This window comes from Engystomops pustulosus, chromosome 5, assembly GCF_040894005.1.
Source record: "Engystomops pustulosus chromosome 5, aEngPut4.maternal, whole genome shotgun sequence".
Taxonomy (NCBI): domain Eukaryota; kingdom Metazoa; phylum Chordata; class Amphibia; order Anura; family Leptodactylidae; genus Engystomops; species Engystomops pustulosus.
The window spans coordinates 12,494,500-12,514,679 of NC_092415.1; the positions used below are offsets into that span (position 1 = coordinate 12,494,500).

The window sequence follows — 20,180 nt, forward strand, 5'->3', positions numbered from 1 at the left end:
CCAGGTACGTGGCTGGGCTGTAGTCTCTCCAGGTACGGGGCCGGTCTGTAGTCTCTCCGGGTACGTGGCTGGGCTGTAGTCTCTCCAGGTACGGGGCCGGTCTGTAGTCTCTCCAGGTACGGGGCCGGTCTGTAGTCTCTCCAGGTACGGGCCAGTCTGTAGTCTCTCCAGGTACGGGGCCGCTCTGTAGTCTCTCCAGGTACAGGGCCGGTCTGTAGTCTCTCCAGATACAGTGCCGGTCTGTAGTCTCTCCAGGTACAGGGCCGGTCTGTAGTCTCTCCAGGTACAGGGCCGGTCTGTAGTCTCTCCAGGTACAGGGCCGGTCTGTAGTCTCTCCAGGTACGGGGCCGGTCTGTAGTCTCTCCAGGTACGGGGCCGGTCTGTAGTCTCTCCAGGTACGGGGCCGGTCTGTAGTCTCTCCGGGTACGGGGCCGGTCTGTAGTCTCTCTGTAGACCCTGGTAGATGATCAGCTTCTGGGAATCCTCTACAGCCGCTTTTTGCAGGGCTCTGATGGACCTGGAGAAAGCATTTGCAGAATTCCAGGTGGAATATTTCGGTTGGATCGGATCCTCACCATCTATTTATCTATCCCTGATATATCTGTGGTATCTGCGCTATCGCCACGTGGTATCAGGACTGTCATGGAAAAAGTTGGTCCTGATGGATTTTTTCATGGACTTTTTGCATTGTTTACCCCAAATTAAAAAAAAAAAAAATCGCTGTGCATGATGAAAGGACTGGTTATCTCCCAAATAAAGAATAAAAGTCAAGGATTTGTTCACTTTCAGGAGCTTTTGTTTAGTTTCCCTTTTAAATAAATATAAAACTTAGCATTTTTGCATTTTTTTTATTTATTATAATAATTTTGATGCAAAATTGCAGGAAGGCGCAGTGTAAAGTAAAGGTCATGTAAATGCTGCCTTTTATTTTAATAATGATTCATGGTAAGAGTTTGTAGGTCATGGAGAGGTGCTGGATGCTGCACCCCCAGATGTGACCTGTTCTTTTCACAGCTCATTCATAGATTTAGCTAGTTACGTCCCTTTAATTCTTTTTCTGTCCCTTTAAGATTGTTGTTCTACAATCTGATTGTGTCATTTTGTTTGTCTTTCAGGTTTCTTATTGTTCTCGGGTGTCTGGTGCTGGCGATCCTTACCACATTCAAAGAATATGAGGATATTTCGGGAGATTGGCTACTACTTATAGTAAGTCTGGCTGCAACAGGAGCGCCCCCCTCTGCCCCGTCACCACATTACATCCCATCTGGTCAGTGGGGGTCATTTACTAAGGACCCGATTCGCGTTTTCCCGACGTGTTACCCGAATATTTCCGATTTGCGCCGATTTCCCCCGGGATTTTGGCGCACGCGATCGGATTGTGGCGCATCGGCGCCGGCATGCACACAACGGAAATCGGGGGGCGTGACCGAGCGAAAACCCGACGGATTTGGAAAAACCGCCGCATTTACAAAAAAAAAAAGTGTCGCTGGACACGCGCTTACCTTCACCCGGCAATGGATCGTGAACTCCGGCGGACCTCGGCAGACTTCAGCACAGCAGAGACACCTGGTGGACGTTGGAGGAACTGCCTTAGTGAATCGCCGGAAGACCCGAATCCACCCCCGCTGGATCGCGAATGGACCGGGTAAATAAATCTGCCCCATTGTCTATTAGAAATAGTCTGAATAACGTAACCTTCCTCTTACTGCTTTCAGACGAAGGTAAATTACAGCAAGGGGCTGATCATCCTGTGCACCTAAAGGAAATCTACCATAAAAATCCATCATGATAACCCAGGGACACTAACTCATAGATCGTAATCTTCTTATATTTGTTATCCTTGGCCTCCTTCCTTCTACTAACAACTTTTTAAAATGATGCTAATGAGCCTGAAGTGCTCCTGGGGTGTTACCAGAGCCCCTCCATGCTGTAGCTTCACAGGCTGCAACACAGTGCTTGCATCAATCTCATAAAGTGAAAGGGGGGAAGTGCTCCTTGCACACTGTAACAGCCTGTGAAGCTATAACACGGAAAGTAACATTCCGCTCATTAGCATAATTATAAAAGATTGGATTGTAGTGCCCTTTATACACAGTGGGGTCAGTGTAGTCCCTGATATAAATGATGGCAGTGCAGAGCCCCCTATAACCAGTTGTAAGGCGATTACCACAGTCCCGGTGCCTGGATCTAGGAGTAAGTGTCCCTGGTTTATCAGGCATCGATTTTGATGGTCGATTTCCTTTGATTGATCATTGGTAAGTGTGACCACCTCTATAAAAGTAGAACGTATTGATGGAGTGCTGTTGCATTTAGGTATGTAGTGACCCAATGTCAAGGAGGAAAGACACCAGCAATGAACAATATCCTGCTCATCAGTCTGAGAGTCTCTAATAATGTGAGGTCCATCATATGACAGTGAGAATATAGGGGAACGGAGACAGTCGTCTGAGGACGGAGGTCCCAGCAGTTTCACCTGACGCTCAGTTCACATGTCACATGTTCAGGTTCATGACAGGATAACAGAGGGTATTGGACCAGTATAAGGGGGGAGAAGATTCTGGAACAAGGTCCTTTAGAAGGATGAGAACATGGCGGTTGTGTTTGGCCACAAGAACACAGCGCCATCTCTGGTAAAAACCCAGCACAGCGAATCCCCCAGATGTGAGGCGTCTATCCAGCAGCTAAACCTTCCATAATAATATATAACCTCTCCCAGGCCTGTGGACCCGCAGCATCAGCAGAAAGCTCAGCACACAGCTAAAGCTGCAAGCACTCAGGTCACTCATCTCATCATTCCCACTGCTGATTGTACAGCGGCCGCCATCACGGCTGCATTACCCACAATGCCTGATGCATTAGGCCTGGCCCCATAAATATTATATGTGCAAGAGCTCCTCCCGCAATATACGGCCATTATGTATGCACGGCCAGCGCCAGTTACAGGGAACCTGTCAGCAGACTCTTATTTATGTTCTCTGCTGAATCACACTGAGATCCATCACACAGGGAGAGGCTGGACTGGAACGTGAAGAGTTGTACTGCCACCTAGTGGAGAGAGGTGTGTACTACCACAGCACATATTATATGGTGAGAGCTTACAGTCTATGAGGATGAGGGGTGACACAAGAGCTTACAGTCTATGAGGATGAGGGGTGACACAAGAGCTTACAGTCTATGAGGATGAGGGGGTGACACAGGAGCTTACAGTCTATGAGGATGAGGGGGTGACACAAGAGATTACAGTCTATGAGGATGAGGGGGTGACACAAGAGCTTACAGTCTATGAGGATGAGGAGGTGACACAAGAGCTTACAGTCTATGAGGATGAGGGGGTGACACAAGAGCTTACAGTCTATGAGGATGAGGAGGTGACACAAGAGCTTACAGTCTATGAGGATGAGGAGGTGACACAAGAGCTTACAGTCTATGAGGATGAGGGGAGGACACAAGAGCTTACAGTCTATGAGGATGAGGGGTGACACAAGAGCTTACAGTCTATGAGGATGAGGGGTGACACAAGAGCTTACAGTCTATGAGGATGAGGGGGTGACACAGGAGCTTACAGTCTATGAGGATGAGGGGGTGACACAAGAGATTACAGTCTATGAGGATGAGGGGGTGACACAAGAGCTTACAGTCTATGAGGATGAGGAGGTGACACAAGAGCTTACAGTCTATGAGGATGAGGGGGTGACACAAGAGCTTACAGTCTATGAGGATGAGGAGGTGACACAAGAGCTTACAGTCTATGAGGATGAGGAGGTGACACAAGAGCTTACAGTCTATGAGGATGAGGGGAGGACACAAGAGCTTACAGTCTATGAGGATGAGGGGTGACACAAGAGCTTACAGTCTATGAGGATGAGGGGGTGACACAAGAGCTTACAGTCTATGAGGATGAGGAGTGACACAAGAGCTTACAGTCTATGAGGATGAGGGGGTGACACAAGAGCTTACAGTCTATGAGGATGAGGGGGTGACACAAGAGCTTACAGTCTATGAGGATAAGGGGAGACACAAGAGATTACAGTCTATGAGGATGAGGGGGTGACACAAGAGCTTACAGTCTATGAGGATGAGGGGGTGACACAAGATCTTACAGTCTATGAGGATGAGGGGGTGACACAAGATCTTACAGTCTATGAGGATGAGGAGGTGACACAAGAGCTCTCAGTCTATGAGGATGAGGGGGCACAAGAGCTTACAGTCTATGAGGATGAGGGGGTGACACAAGAGCTTACAGTCTATGAGGATGAGGGGTGACACAAGAGCTTACAGTCTATGAGGATGAGGGGGTGACACAAGAGCTTACAGTCTATGAGGATGAGGGGGTGACACAGGAGCTTACAGTCTATGAGGATGAGGAGGTGACACAAGAGCTTACAGTCTATGAGGATGAGGAGTGACACAAGAGCTTACAGTCTATGAGGATGAGGGGGTGACACAAGAGCTTACAGTCTATGAGGATGAGGGGTGACACAAGAGCTTACAGTCTATGAGGATGAGGGGGTGACACAGGAGCTTACAGTCTATGAGGATGAGGGGGTGACACAAGAGCTTACAGTCTATGAGGATGAGGGGGTGACACAAGAGCTTACAGTCTATGAGGATGAGGAGGTGACACAAGAGCTTACAGTCTATGAGGATGAGGGGGTGACACAAGAGCTTACAGTCTATGAGGATGAGGAGGTGACACAAGAGCTTACAGTCTATGAGGATGAGGAGGTGACACAAGAGCTTACAGTCTATGAGGATGAGGGGAGGACACAAGAGCTTACAGTCTATGAGGATGAGGGGTGACACAAGAGCTTACAGTCTATGAGGATGAGGGGGTGACACAAGAGCTTACAGTCTATGAGGATGAGGAGGTGACACAAGAGCTTACAGTCTATGAGGATGAGGAGTGACACAAGAGCTTACAGTCTATGAGGATGAGGGGGTGACACAAGAGCTTACAGTCTATGAGGATGAGGGGGTGAAACAAGAGCTTACAGTCTATGAGGATAAGGGGAGACACAAGAGATTACAGTCTATGAGGATGAGGGGGTGACACAAGAGCTTACAGTCTATGAGGATGAGGGGGTGACACAAGATCTTACAGTCTATGAGGATGAGGAGGTGACACAAGAGCTCTCAGTCTATGAGGATGAGGGGGTGGCACAAGAGCTTACAGTCTATGAGGATGAGGGGGTGACACAAGAGCTTACAGCCTATGAGGATGAGGAGGTGACACAAGAGCTTACAGTCTATGAGGATGAGGGGGTGACACAAGAGCTTACAGTCTATGAGGATGAGGAGGTGACACAAGAGCTTACAGTCTATGAGGATGAGGAGGTGACACAAGAGCTTACAGTCTATGAGGATGAGGGGAGGACACAAGAGCTTACAGTCTATGAGGATGAGGGGTGACACAAGAGCTTACAGTCTATGAGGATGAGGAGTGACACAAGAGCTTACAGTCTATGAGGATGAGGGGGTGACACAAGAGCTTACAGTCTATGAGGATGAGGGGGTGACACAAGAGCTTACAGTCTATGAGGATAAGGGGAGACACAAGAGATTACAGTCTATGAGGATGAGGGGGTGACACAAGAGCTTACAGTCTATGAGGATGAGGGGATGACACAAGAGCTTACAGTCTATGAGGATGATGGGTGACACAAGAGCTTACAGTCTATGAGGATGAGGGGGTGACACAAGATCTTACAGTCTATGAGGATGAGGGGGTGACACAAGATCTTACAGTCTATGAGGATGAGGAGGTGACACAAGAGCTCACAGTCTATGAGGATGAGGGGGCACAAGAGCTTACAGTCTATGAGGATGAGGGGGTGACACAAGAGCTTACAGTCTATGAGGATGAGGGGGGGCACAAGAGCTTACAGTCTATGAGGATAAGGGGGGGAACAAGAGCTTACAGTCTATGAGGATTAGGGGGTGACACAAGAGCTTACAGTCTATGAGGATGAGGGGGTGACACAAGAGCTTACAGTCTATGAGTATGAGGGGTGACACAAGAGCTTACAGTCTATGAGGATGAGGGGTTGATACAAGAGCTTACAGACTATGAGGATGAGGGGTGACACAAGAGCTTACAGTCTATGAGGATGAGGGGGTGACACAAGAGCTTACAGTCTATGAGGATGAGGGGGGCACAAGAGCTTACAGTCTATGAGGATAAGGAGGTGACACAAGAACTTACAGTCTGTGGGGATGAGGGGATGACCCAAGAGCTTACAGTCTATGAGATTGAGGGTTGACACAAGATATATAAGAGCTTATATAATGGTCCAGCTATTCCTTAAAAGGGAACAGTATAATATAGAAGGTCTAGTCCTCATGCCGCTATATGCTGCAGCAGTGGATCTGCCTATAGATTACTCCATACATTGGGGAAGATTTACTAACAAGGTCACTCGAGTTCACAAAAGAGCTATTTCCGCATCTTTTTTGTGGTCACCTTTAACATAGGGCGTGCGACACAATGTGAAAGTTAAATATGCGCTTGGTCCGAATCAATCTGACCATCCGCTTATACGTCCTTTAATCAGCGTTGCATGGAAACAGCGCAGCTGCGCCTCAAAAGGGCCGCGTGCTCTACAATCCCAGAGCGGACACTTCTTTAATACCTGTGTAGCCGTTTTAGCCCCGAAAAAGGTGCACAGTGTGACAAAAGTGCAGCGCAACCCTTAGTAAGTGAGCCCCAATGTCTTGTATTATCCACAATTGTTTCTAACGTTGCGTCTCATTCTTCCTCCAGGAACGTTTCGCACTCGTCATCTTCGGAGCGGAGTTCGCCTTAAGGATCTGGGCTGCCGGGTGCTGCTGCCGCTATAAGGGCTGGAGGGGACGGCTGAAGTTTGCCAGGAAACCTCTGTGTATGCTGGGTGGGTGAGATCACTGCATATAACAGCACATAGAACCCCACAAGACAACACGAGTTCTGTATTTACTAATACAGAGGGAAAACCTTTACTTCTCCACCTTCCAGATGCTTCTCCCTCTAGTAATACAAACTCTTGTAGACAATGATATGGATACACACTGCCATCTACTGGCCAGGATAAGTATTACATGTCTAATACTATACACTGCCATCTACTGGTCAGGATAAGTATTACATGTATAATGCTATACACTGCCATCTACTGGCCAGGATAAGTATTACATGTATAATACTATACACTGCCATCTACTGGCCAGGATAAGTATTACATGTATAATACTATACACTGCCATCTACTGGCCAGGATAAGTATTACATGTATAATGCTATACACTGCCATCTACTGGCCAGGATAAGTATTACATGTATAATGCTATACACTGCCATCTACTGGCCAGGATAAGTATTACATGTATAATGCTATACACTGCCATCTACTGGCCAGGATAAGTATTACATGTATAATGCTATACACTGCCATCTACTGGCCAGGACAAGTATTACATGTATAATGCTATACACTGCCATCTACTGGCCAGGATAAGTATTACATGTATAATGCTATACACTGCCATCTACTGGCCAGGATAAGTATTACATGTATAATGCTATACACTGCCATCTACTGGCCAGGATAAGTATTACATGTATAATGCTATACACTTCCATCTACTGGCCAGGATAAGTATTACATGTATAATGCTATACACTTCCATCTACTGACCAAGATAAGTATTACATGTATAATGCTATACACTGCCATCTACTGGACAGTCTCTGTATTACATGTATAAGGGCACACACTGGCATCTACTGGACATGTATAATGCTATACACTGCCATCTACTGGACAGTCTCTGTATTACATGTATATTGCTATACACTGCCATCTACTGGACAGTCTGTATTACATGTATAATGCTATACACTGCCATCTACTGGACAGTCTGTATTACATGTATAATGCTATACACTGCCATCTATTGACCAGGATAAGTATTACATGTAATATGCTATACACTTCCATCTACTGGCCAGGATAAGTATTACATGTATAATGCTATACACTGCCATCTACTGACCAAGATAAGTATTACATGTATAATGCTATACACTGCCATCTACTGGACAGTCTCTGTATTACATGTATAAGGTTATACACTGCCATCTACTGGACAGTCTCTGTATTACATGTATAATGCTATACACTGCCATCTACTGGCCAGGATAAGTATTACATGTATAATGCTATACTCTGCCATCTACTGGACAGTCTCTGTATTACATGTATAAGGTTATACACTGCCATCTACTGGACAGGCTCTCTATTACATGTATAAGGTTATACACTGTTATCTACTGGACAGTCTCTGTATTGCATGTATAAGGTTATACACTGCCATCTACTGGACAGTCTGTATTACATGTATAATCCTATACACTGCCATCTACTGGACAGTCTCTGTATTACATGTATAAAGTTATACACTGCCATCTACTGGACAGTCTCTGTATTACATGTATAAGGGCACACACTGGCATCTACTGGACAGTCTCTGTATTACATGTATAATGCTATACACTGCCATCTACTGGCCAGGATAAGTATTACATGTATAATGCTATACACTTCCATCTACTGGCCAGGATAAGTATTACATGTATAATGCTATACACTGCCATCTACTGACCAGGATAAGTATTACATGTATAATGCTATACACTTCCATTTACTGGCCAGGATAAGTATTACATGTATAATGCTATGCACTGCCATCTACTGACCAGGATAAGTATTACATGTATAATGCTATACACTGCCATCTACTGGACAGTCTCTGTATTACATGTATAAGGGCACACACTGGCATCTACTGGACAGTCTCTGTATTACATGTATAATGCTATACACTGCCATCTACTGGACAGTCTCTGTATTACATGTATAAGGGCACACACTGGCATCTACTGGACAGTCTCTGTATTACATGTATAATGCTATACACTGCCATCTACTGGACAGTCTCTGTATTACATGTATAATGCTATACTCTGCCATCTACTGGCCAGGATAAGTATTACATGTATAATGCTATACTCTGCCATCTACTGGACAGTCTCTGTATTACATGTATAAGGTTATACACTGCCATCTACTGGACAGTCTCTGTATTACATGTATAAGGTTATACACTGTTATCTACTGGACAGTCTCTGTATTGCATGTATAAGGTTATACACTGCCATCTACTGGACAGTCTGTATTACATGTATAATCCTATACACTGCCATCTACTGGACAGTCTCTGTATTACATGTATAAGGGCACACACTGGCATCTACTGGACAGTCTCTGTATTACATGTATAATGCTATACACTGCCAATTACTGGACAGTCTCTGTATTACATGTATAATGCTATACACTGCCATATACTGGACAGTCTCTGTATTACATGTATAAGGTTATGAACTGCTATCCACTGGACAGTCTCTGTATTACATGTATAAAGTTATACACTGCCATCTACTAGACAGTCTCTGTATTAAATGTATAAGGTTATGCACTGCTATGCACTGGACAGTCTCTGTATTACATGTATAAGGTTATACACTGCCATCTACTGGGCAGTCTCTGTATTACATATATAAGACTATACACTGCCATCTACTGGACAGTCTCTGTATTACATGTATAAGACTATACACTGCCATCTACTGGACCGTCTCTGTATTACATGTATAAGGGCACACACTGGCATCTACTGGACAGTCTCTGTATTACATGTATAAGGTTACACAATGGCATCTACTAGACAGTCTGTGTATTACATGTTTAATGTAATACCCTGTCATCTACTGGACAGTCTCTGTATTACATGTATAAGTTTACACACTGGCATCTACTGGACAGTCTGTGTATTACATTTATAAGGTTATACACTGCCATATACTCATATACTGGACAGTCTCTATATTACATGTATAAAGTTATACACGGTCATCTACTGTACAGTTTCTGTATTACATGTATAAAGTTATACACTGCCACCTACTGGACATTCTCTGTATTATGTGTATAAGGTTACACACTGGCATCTACTGGACAGTCTCTGTATTACATGTATAAGGTTATACACTGCCATCTACTGGACAGTCTCTGTATTACATGTATAAGGTTATACACTGCCATCTACTGGACAGTCTCTGTATTACATGTATAAGGTTATACACTGCCATGTACTGGACAGTCTCTGTATTACTTGTATAAGGTTATACACTGCCATCTACTGGACAGTCTCTGTATTACATGTATAATGCTATACTCTGCCATCTACTGGACAGTCTCTGTATTACATGTATAATGCTATACACTGCCATATACTGGACAGTCTCTGTATTACATGTATAAGGTTATGAACTGCTATCCACTGGACAGTCTCTGTATTACATGTATAAAGTTATACACTGCCATCTACTAGACAGTCTCTGTATTAAATGTATAAGGTTATGCACTGCTATGCACTGGACAGTCTCTGTATTACATGTATAAGGTTATACACTGCCATCTACTGGGCAGTCTCTGTATTACATATATAAGACTATACACTGCCATCTACTGGACAGTCTCTGTATTACATGTATAAGACTATACACTGCCATCTACTGGACCGTCTCTGTATTACATGTATAAGGGCACACACTGGCATCTACTGGACAGTCTCTGTATTACATGTATAAGGTTACACAATGGCATCTACTAGACAGTCTGTGTATTACATGTTTAATGTAATACCCTGTCATCTACTGGACAGTCTCTGTATTACATGTATAAGTTTACACACTGGCATCTACTGGACAGTCTGTGTATTACATTTATAAGGTTATACACTGCCATATACTCATATACTGGACAGTCTCTATATTACATGTATAAAGTTATACACGGTCATCTACTGTACAGTTTCTGTATTACATGTATAAAGTTATACACTGCCACCTACTGGACATTCTCTGTATTACGTGTATAAGGTTACACACTGGCATCTACTGGACAGTCTCTGTATTACATGTATAAGGTTATACACTGCCATCTACTGGACAGTCTCTGTATTACATGTATAAGGTTATACACTGCCATCTACTGGACAGTCTCTGTATTACATGTATAAGGTTATACACTGCCATGTACTGGACAGTCTCTGTATTACTTGTATAAGGTTATACACTGCCATCTACTGGACAGTCTCTGTATTACATGTATAAGGTTACACACTGCCATCTACTGGACATTCTCTGTATTACATGTATAAGGTTACACACTGACATCTACTGGACAGTCTCTGTATTACATGTATAAGGTTACACACTGCCATCTACTGGACATTCTCTGTATTACATGTATAAGGTTACACACCGACATCTACTGGACAGTCTCTGTATTACATGTATAAGGTTATACACTGCCATATACTCATATACTGGACAGTCTCTGTATTACATGTATAAAGTTATACACGGTCATCTACTGGACATTCTCTGTATTACATGTATAAGGTTACACACTGGCATCTACTGGACAGTCTGTGTATTACATGTATAGGGTTACACACTGGCATCTACTGGACAGTCTCTGTATTACATGTTTAATGTTATACCCTGTCATCTACTGGACAGTCTCTGTATTACATATATAAGGCTATACTTATATGCCATATACTCATATAATGGACAGTCTCTGTATTACAGGTGTAAGTTGGCATGTTGCCATCTACTGGTTAGTATCTTTACTATGTTTATATACTGCCATCTACTATTCTTAATCTATATTACTTGTATAAAGGTATTTGCTGCCATCTAATATACGCAATCTATGTTACATGTATAAAGGTATACACTGCCATCTACTGGTTACAATCTGTGTTTTATTTATAAGGTTATACACTGCCATCTAATATACGCAATCTGTATTACATGTATAAAGGTATACACTGCCATCTACTGGTTACAATCTGTGTTTTATTTATAAGGTTATACACTGCCATCTAATATACGCAATCTATATTACATGTATAAAGGTATACACTGCCATCTACTGGTTACAGTCTGTGTTTTATTTATAAGGTTATACACTGCCATCTACCATTCGCAATCTATATTACATGTATGTAGGGAATACACTGCCATCTACTGGATAAGATCTGAATTACATCTATGAGGTTATACACTGCCACCTTCTGCTCAGTGTCAGTATTACATGGGTTACTCCAGGTCATGTTATGACAATCTTATTCATTCTCTTAGATATCTTCGTCCTGGTCGCTTCTATTCCTGTGGTGGCTGTCGGTCAAAATCAGGGCAATGTGTTGGCCACGTCTCTTCGGAGTTTGCGTTTCCTTCAGATTCTGCGGATGTTGCGTATGGACAGGAGAGGGGGGACATGGAAGCTTCTGGGGTCTGCCATCTGCTCACACAGTAAGGTTAGTAGAGGATGGACCACAGTACCCGCACACAGCAAAGATGGTCTTTATAATGAGCCTATAGGAGGAGAAGGTGACTCACTTTATGTACAGTGGGTACGGAAAATATAATGTCAATGTTTCACTCTTTGTTTCATTGCAGCCAATTGGTAAGATTGAAAAAAAATCTTGTTTTGTTCATTCAACTGCAGCTTTGTAACTACAATTCCAATCTACAGGTAGACTATTTTCCAAAGTGTATTTATTTACTTAATGCTTCTGCTGGTATCAAGTATTTGTTTTATTTGTTGGTATACATTTTTGGGGGAAATATGTGGGTTGTTCCAATGTAGATACCAGCAAAAGTTATTCACATAATGCCGCTTGAATCTGTGAAATATTCAGACCCTTTGCTATGACATAACTCATATGCTTTCCATTTCCTTCTGATCCTCCTTGAGATGGTTTTACTCCGTCATTGGAGTCCAGTTGTGTTTACTTAAAATGATTGGACAACACAAGCATGTCTTTATAAGATCTCACAGCTTACAGAGCACAAGAGAATCATGAGGTCTAAGGAACTACCCAAGGAGCTCAGAGACAGAATTGAGGCAAGATACAGATCTGGCCAAGGTTTACGAAAGAATTTCTGCAGCACTAAAGGTTCCTAAGAGCACAGTGGCCTCCAGAATCCTTAATTGGAAGACGTTTAGGATGACCACAACTCTTCTCGCCCTGGTCTACCAGCCGAACTAAGCAATTGTAGGAGAAGAGTCTTGGTGAGAGGTAAAGAAGAACCCCAAGATCACTGTGGCCAAACTCCAGAGGTGCAGGGGATGGGAGTCACCTATTACTGCGGCTTCCAGCAGTCGGGGTTTTATGGCAGAGTCTGGAAGCTTCTCTTCAGTACAAGACACATGAAAGCCGCAGACAGTGTGCAAAACACATGAAGGATCCGGACTATGAGAAATAAGATTCTCTGCTCTGATGAGATGAAGATTTAACTTTTTGGTGTTAATTTTAAGCGGTGGAGAAAACCAGGCGCCGGTCATCTCCTGCCAAATACAATCCCAGCAGTGACACATGGGGGGCAGCATCAGGTTATGGGGGGGGGGACAGGACCACTGGGTGTAATGGAAGACAATGACCCTAATCCTACAGCTAAAATACCACAGCAGAGGCTTCAGAACATCTCTGTGACCATTCCTGACCGGCCCAGCCAGAGCCTGGACCTAAACCCAAAGGAGCATCTCTGGAGAGACTGGAAAATCACCTCCACCAACGTTCACCATCCAACCTGAGGGAACTGGAGAGGATCTGCAAGGAAGAGGCAGAGGATCCCCAAATCCAGGGGGGAGAAACTTGTAGCATCTTCCCAAGAAGCCTCCTGCACCAGCTCCAAAGCTTCTACTCATCACTGAGTAAAGAGGCTGAAACATCACCAACAGAGGCTGAATACTCATTGCCGGGGCCGAATACTTATCACCGGGGGCTGGATACTTATCACCGGGGGCTGAATACTTATCACCAGGGGCTGAATACTTATCACCGGGGGCTGACTACTCATCACCGGGGGCTGAATACTTATCACCGGGGGCTGAATACTCATCACCGGGGGCAGAATACTTATCACCGGGGGCTGAATACTCATCACCGGGGGCAGAATACTTATCACCGGGGGCTGAATACTTATCACCGGGGGCTGAATACTTATCACCGGGGGCTGAATACTTATCACCAGGGGCTGAAAACTCATCACCGGGGGCTGAATACTTATCACCAGGGGCTGAATACTTATCATCAGGGGCTGAATACTTATCACCAGGGGCTGAATACTTATCACCGGGGGCTGAATACTTATCACCAGGGGCTGAATAGTCATCACCGGGGGCTGAATACTTATCACCGGGGTCCGAATACTTATCACCAGGGGCTGAATACTTATCAATGGGGGCTGAATACTTATCACCAGGAGCTGAATACTTATCACCGGGGGCTGAATACTCATCACCGGGGGCTGAATACTTATCACCAGGGACTGAATACTTATCACCAGGGACTGAATACTTATCACCGGGGGCTGAATACTTATCACCAGGGGCTGAATACTTATCACCGGGGGCTGAATACTTATCACCAGGGGCTGAATACTTATCACCGGGGCCTGAATACTTATCACCGGGGGCTGAATACTCATCACCAGGGGCTAAATACTTATCACCGGGGGCTGAATACTTATCACCGGGGGCTGAATACTCATCACCAGGGGCTGAATACTTATCACCAGGGACTGAATACTTATGACCAGGGGCTGAATACTTATGACCAGGGGCTGAATACTCATCACCAGGGGCTGAATACTTATCACCGGGGGCTGAATACTTATCACCGGGGGCTGAATACTTATCACCAGGGGCTGAAAACTCATCACCGGGGGCTGAATACTTATCACCAGGGCAGAATACTTATCACCGGGGGCTGAATACTCATCACCGGGGGCTGAATACTCATCACCGGGGGCTGAATACTTATCACCGGGGGCTGAATACTTATCACCAGGGGCTGAATACTCATCACCGGGGGCTGAATACTTATCACCAGGGGCTGAATACTTATCACCGGGGGCTGAATACTTATCACCAGGGCAGAATACTTATCACCGGGGCTGAATACTTATCACCAGGGGCTGAATACTTATCACCGGGGCTGAATACTTATCACCAGGGGCTGAATACTTATCACCAGGAGCTGAGTACTTATCACCGGGGGCTGAATACTTATCACCGGGGGCTGAATACTTATCACTGGGGGCTGAATACTTATCACCAGGGGCTGACTACTTATCACCAGGGGCTGAATACTTATCACCGGGGGCTGAATACTTATCACCAGGGGCTGAATACTCATCACCGAGGGCTGAATACTTATCACCAGGGGCTGAATACTTATCACCAGGAGCTGAATACTCATCACCAGGAGCTGAATACTTATCACCAGGGGCTGAATACTTATCACCAGGAGCTGAATACTTATCACCAGGGGCTGAATACTCATCACCGGGGGCTGAATACTTATCACTGGGGGCTGAATACTTATCACCAGGAGCTGAATACTCATCACCGGGGGCTGAATACTTATCACCGGGGGCTGAATACTTATCACCGGGGGCTGAATACTCATCACCGGGGGCTGAATACTTATCACCAGGGGCTGAATACTCATCACCGGGGGCTGAATACTCATCACCGGGGGCTGAATACTTATCACCGGGGGCTGAATACTTATCACCGGGGGCTGAATACTTATCACCGGGGGCTGAATACTCATCACCGGGGGCTGAATACTTATCACCAGGGGCTGAATACTCATCACCGGGGGCTGAATACTCATCACCGGGGGCTGAATACTTATCACCGGGGGCTGAATACTTATCACCGGGGGCTGAATACTTATCACCGGGGGCTGAATACTCATCACCGGGGGCTGAATACTTATCACCGGGGGCTGAATACTTATCACCGGGGGCTGAATACTTATCACCGGGGGCTGAATACTTATCACCGGGGGCTGAATACTTATCACCAGGGGCTGAATACTTATCACCGGGGGCTGAATACTCATCACCGGGGGCTGAATACTCATCACCGGGGGCTGAATACTTATCACCGGGGGCTGAATACTCATCACCGGGGGCTGAATACTCATCACCGGGGGCTGAATACTTATCACCGGGGGCTGAATACTTATCACCGGGGGCTGAATACTTATCACCAGGGGCTCCTTTTTCACCATTTTGTTACCCATAAAAGGTTGTGCCCCAAAAAGGGCAAAAACAACACCATCCACATCTCCATACACCAGAGCATGAAAAGGTCTATTTTAAGGTAGAAAAAACCTATATAAATGTGGTATCTCTGTGATTGTACGGACCTGATGTATAAAGGGAAGGTCTCATGTGGAGCCCACGGTGAAAGGCGAGTGATACCTGGACTAGAGACTAGAGGGGTCCGGCTACTGTACCACAATGCAAGGAGAAGGACCTGTTTCATTCTCTTGTGGATATATCTTTAATGCATTGACCAATCACTGGATCTCATTACATAAAATGTGGGACTGGTCACTGAAGAGGAGAGACCTCCCTTCCAGCCCCTATTGCCGTCTTGCTCTACACCATGATAGGCATGAGGACAATGGAGGACATGTATCTGGATGTCTGGCTCTTAGCCCATTGTCTTGGAAACTTCTTCTGGAGATGACGTGTGATGCTCTAGGCTCAGTATGTGATCCCTACGTGCCACACTTCTGTAATGTCCCAGAGTTAGGCCATTACGAATCCATGCCTGGTGTTCAATCCGGTGCAACTGATCCCTCCACTGAGGTTGTCAGCAATTCAGGTTCAGAGGTTCACCAGTAAGATAATGGGAAAATCTAGTAGCTGCATGGAACCACACAACCACCAAGTGGTGGAAATGGGTATACATCTGTGCAATGTTTTGTATGTACTGCTGTGCAACTGAAGGGTTAACTTATTGTTTATACTAAGTGTATCATCTCTGTGGTAACTCAGGCTCTGAGGTTAGTCATTGGGTAGTCATAATTTAGTCTAGTCTGTGGAGATAGTGTCTGCTGCTACAGACACCTTCCACATCGCTAAGCTGCTAATGCAGCAGAACCAAACAGGCTCCAAAGGACACAATACAGCCTAGCTGGCCCATAGGTCCGGGGCTATGGTACTAAGCTGTTCCTACAAACAAGAATTATTGCCTACAACAGACCTTATAGCACTGGATTAACTGTTTCCAGCCTGTACTTTGCTACCGTTTGCCTTTAAAGAACCTGTAAGTTTTTAGCATGTTACTTCAGTGTATCCAGTGTGCATCCCAAGCCTGCAGCTAACACCAGGGGCCTCATTTCTGCCACCTGCCAGGTATTGACAACCTACATACCCCTAGGAGGACTATCTACCATGCCACTGCTCCCCCTCATTTTCATGTCTGTACCCTACTGGCCCAGACAGGAGTGGACAAGACCTAGTTTAGAACCAAACCACCCTGACACCGGCTGCAAGGCCTCTACCAAGCCAGACCCTCCGGTGCTAACCCTATCCCCTGTTGGTCCCCGATGGGGAAATGTAGCACTTCTGATCTAATGATCCTTCCTTCTCGTGTTCCTCCCAGCCCCCAAGAGATGTAACGTTAAGCAGTACTGACATCTTAGTGGACGTGGTGCAGAACATACAATTGTTATAGCAGCTAGTGCCTCTGGTGTCTGCATCACGCTACTGCATCCTTACTACACATTTTCATTCAACCTCCTTATCTGCCCTCCTTAGATATCCCCACCACTATCCCAAACTGTAAGGAAGAAGGGCACCCATAAGGCCATACTAGCATGAATTAGCCCATCCTTGGCCATATTTATAACAACTGTATCAACCTGTTTCTCCCTCCTAGGAGCTCATCACCGCCTGGTACATCGGCTTCCTGACACTAATTCTCTCATCGTTCCTCGTCTACTTGGTGGAAAAAGATGACCATGAACTCAATGAGAAGGGGGAAAAGATCGAAGATTTTGAAACATACGCTGACGCCCTCTGGTGGGGACTGGTGAGTAGAGCAAGGAGCAGCACCTTCTTTGTATCCTGATTATCTACAACTTATGTAAATCTGTCTCTCTATAGATCACCCTTGCAACAATTGGCTACGGAGACAAGACCCCAAAGACCTGGGAGGGTCGTTTAATTGCCGCCACGTTTTCCTTGATTGGTGTTTCATTTTTTGCACTTCCCGCTGTGAGTAATCTTTCCTGACTGCTGTCTGTCACTAGAGGGCGCTGTCCTGTATGCGCTTTATTTTGTGTACCTGGTATCTAACATTTTCCTTTGTCTTACTTGGAAGGAATTCAATGAAAACTCTTGGTGCCACTGGGTCTACTGAGGTGTAAACTGGCTCCAACCTCCCATGGAGTTAATGACCCTCTCCAGCTTGTCTTCAGGATAAGGCTGTGTGCGGTTTGCATTAGCCATGTCCTTCTTTATAAAATTACACATTTTAAAAATTTTTGCTGAATATTTAGGACAATTGTTGTAAATACTTAACTATACTGCGTGGCTCTCTACTGACATCACCAGCTTTACTGTACAGTTCATTAGATTCTTGGTTGCTTTACTGTACAGCTTTGTTAGAAGCAAGTTTGCTTTACTGTACAGTTCATTAGATTCTTGGTTGCTTTACTGTACAGCTTTGTTAGCAGCAAGTTTGCTTTACTGTACAGCTTTGTTAGGAGCTTGGTTGCTTTACTGTACAGCTTTGTTAGGAGCTTGGTTGCTTTACTGTACAGCTTTGTTAGAAGCAAGTTTGCTTTACTGTACAGCTTTGTTAGGAGCTTGGTTGCTTTACTGTACAGCTTTGTTAGGAGCTTGGTTGCTTTACTGTACAGCTTTGTTAGGAGCTTGGTTGCTTTACTGTACAGCTTTGTTAGAAGCAAGTTTGCTTTACTGTACAGCTTTGTTAGGAGCTTGGTTGCTTTACTGTACAGCTTTGTTAGGAGCTTGGTTGCTTTACTGTACAGCTTTGTTAGGAGCTTGGTTGCTTTATTGTACAGCTGTGTTTTGAGCTTGGTTGCTTTACTGTATAGCTTTGTTAGGAGCTTTGTTGCTTTACTGTACAGCTTTGTTAGGAGTTTGGTTGCTTTACTGTACAGCTTTGTTAGGAGCTTGGTTGCTTTACTGTACAGCTTTGTTAGGAGCTTGGCTGCTTTACTGTACAGCTTTGTTAGCAGCAAGTTTGCTTTACTGTACAGCTTTGTTAGGAGCTTGGTTGCTTTACTGTACAGCTTTGTTAGGAGCTTGGTTGCTTTACTGTACAGCTTTGTTAGGAGCTTGGTTGCTTTACTGTACAGCTTTGTTTTGAGCTTGGTTGCTTTACTGTATAGCTTTGTTAGGAGCTTTGTTGCTTTACTGTATAGCTTTGTTAGGATCTTTGTTGCTTTAGTTTACATTTGATAGGAGTTCGGTTGCTTTACTGTACAGCTTTGTTAGTTGATTTGTTGCTTTACTCTATAGCAGTGATGGGGAACCTTTTAGAGTCCGAGTGCCCAAACTACAACCAAGACCCACTTATTTATCGCAAAGTGCCAACACAGAAATTTAATTAGTGATTTATACTCCCTTCTCTGTTTTCATTGATACCAGCCCCTGAGGACACCAATAAAGCAGAATATAGAAGAAATTTGGATGATCATTGTAGCTTCCATCCAGGGTCCCATAAACAGAAAGAATTGTCAGGGCCGGAGCAGGAGCTACAATGATAATCCAGATCTGTCCACACCTTCCCACTCCTCCAGTAGTCCCAGGTAGCACTGTCACCCTAAAATAGCTCTGTGCACAGCAAGTCCTGGGCTGTCTGGGACTGCAGGAAGATACCTGGAGTCCTCTCTGGTGATGGCCTGAGCGCCCACAGAAAGGGCTCCGAGTGCCACCTCTGGCACCAGTGCCATAGGTTCGCCACCACTGCCCTATAGCTTTGTTAGGATTTGTTTGCTTTACTATACAGCTTTGTTAGGAGCTTATTTGCTTTACTGTACAGCTTTGTTAGTAGCTCAGTTTTCTTTACTGTACAGCTTTGTCAGCAACTAAATTGCTTTACTGTATAGCTTTCTGAGGAAATTTGTTACTTCATGGTGCAGCTTTGTTAGGAGCTCAGTTGCACAACTGTTCAGCATTGTTAGTAGTTGTATCATTATCAAATATATCAATTAAAAATACATGAGCTGGT

The 20,180-nt window shown here is 44.7% G+C and overlaps 1 protein-coding gene across 2 annotated transcripts in view; it reads left to right on the top strand.

The window, feature by feature from the left end:
- The window catches only part of KCNQ3 (potassium voltage-gated channel subfamily Q member 3), a 152,045-nt gene that overhangs the window by 98,843 nt on the left and 33,022 nt on the right, over positions 1–20,180 (top strand). For both annotated transcript variants that reach the window (XM_072151170.1, XM_072151171.1), the window contains exons 2-6: positions 1,116–1,206; positions 6,761–6,887; positions 12,251–12,426; positions 17,859–18,011; positions 18,086–18,196. In XM_072151170.1, the coding sequence (XP_072007271.1) occupies positions 1,116–1,206; positions 6,761–6,887; positions 12,251–12,426; positions 17,859–18,011; positions 18,086–18,196 (658 nt within the window). The remainder of the gene's footprint in view (positions 1–1,115; positions 1,207–6,760; positions 6,888–12,250; positions 12,427–17,858; positions 18,012–18,085; positions 18,197–20,180) is intronic.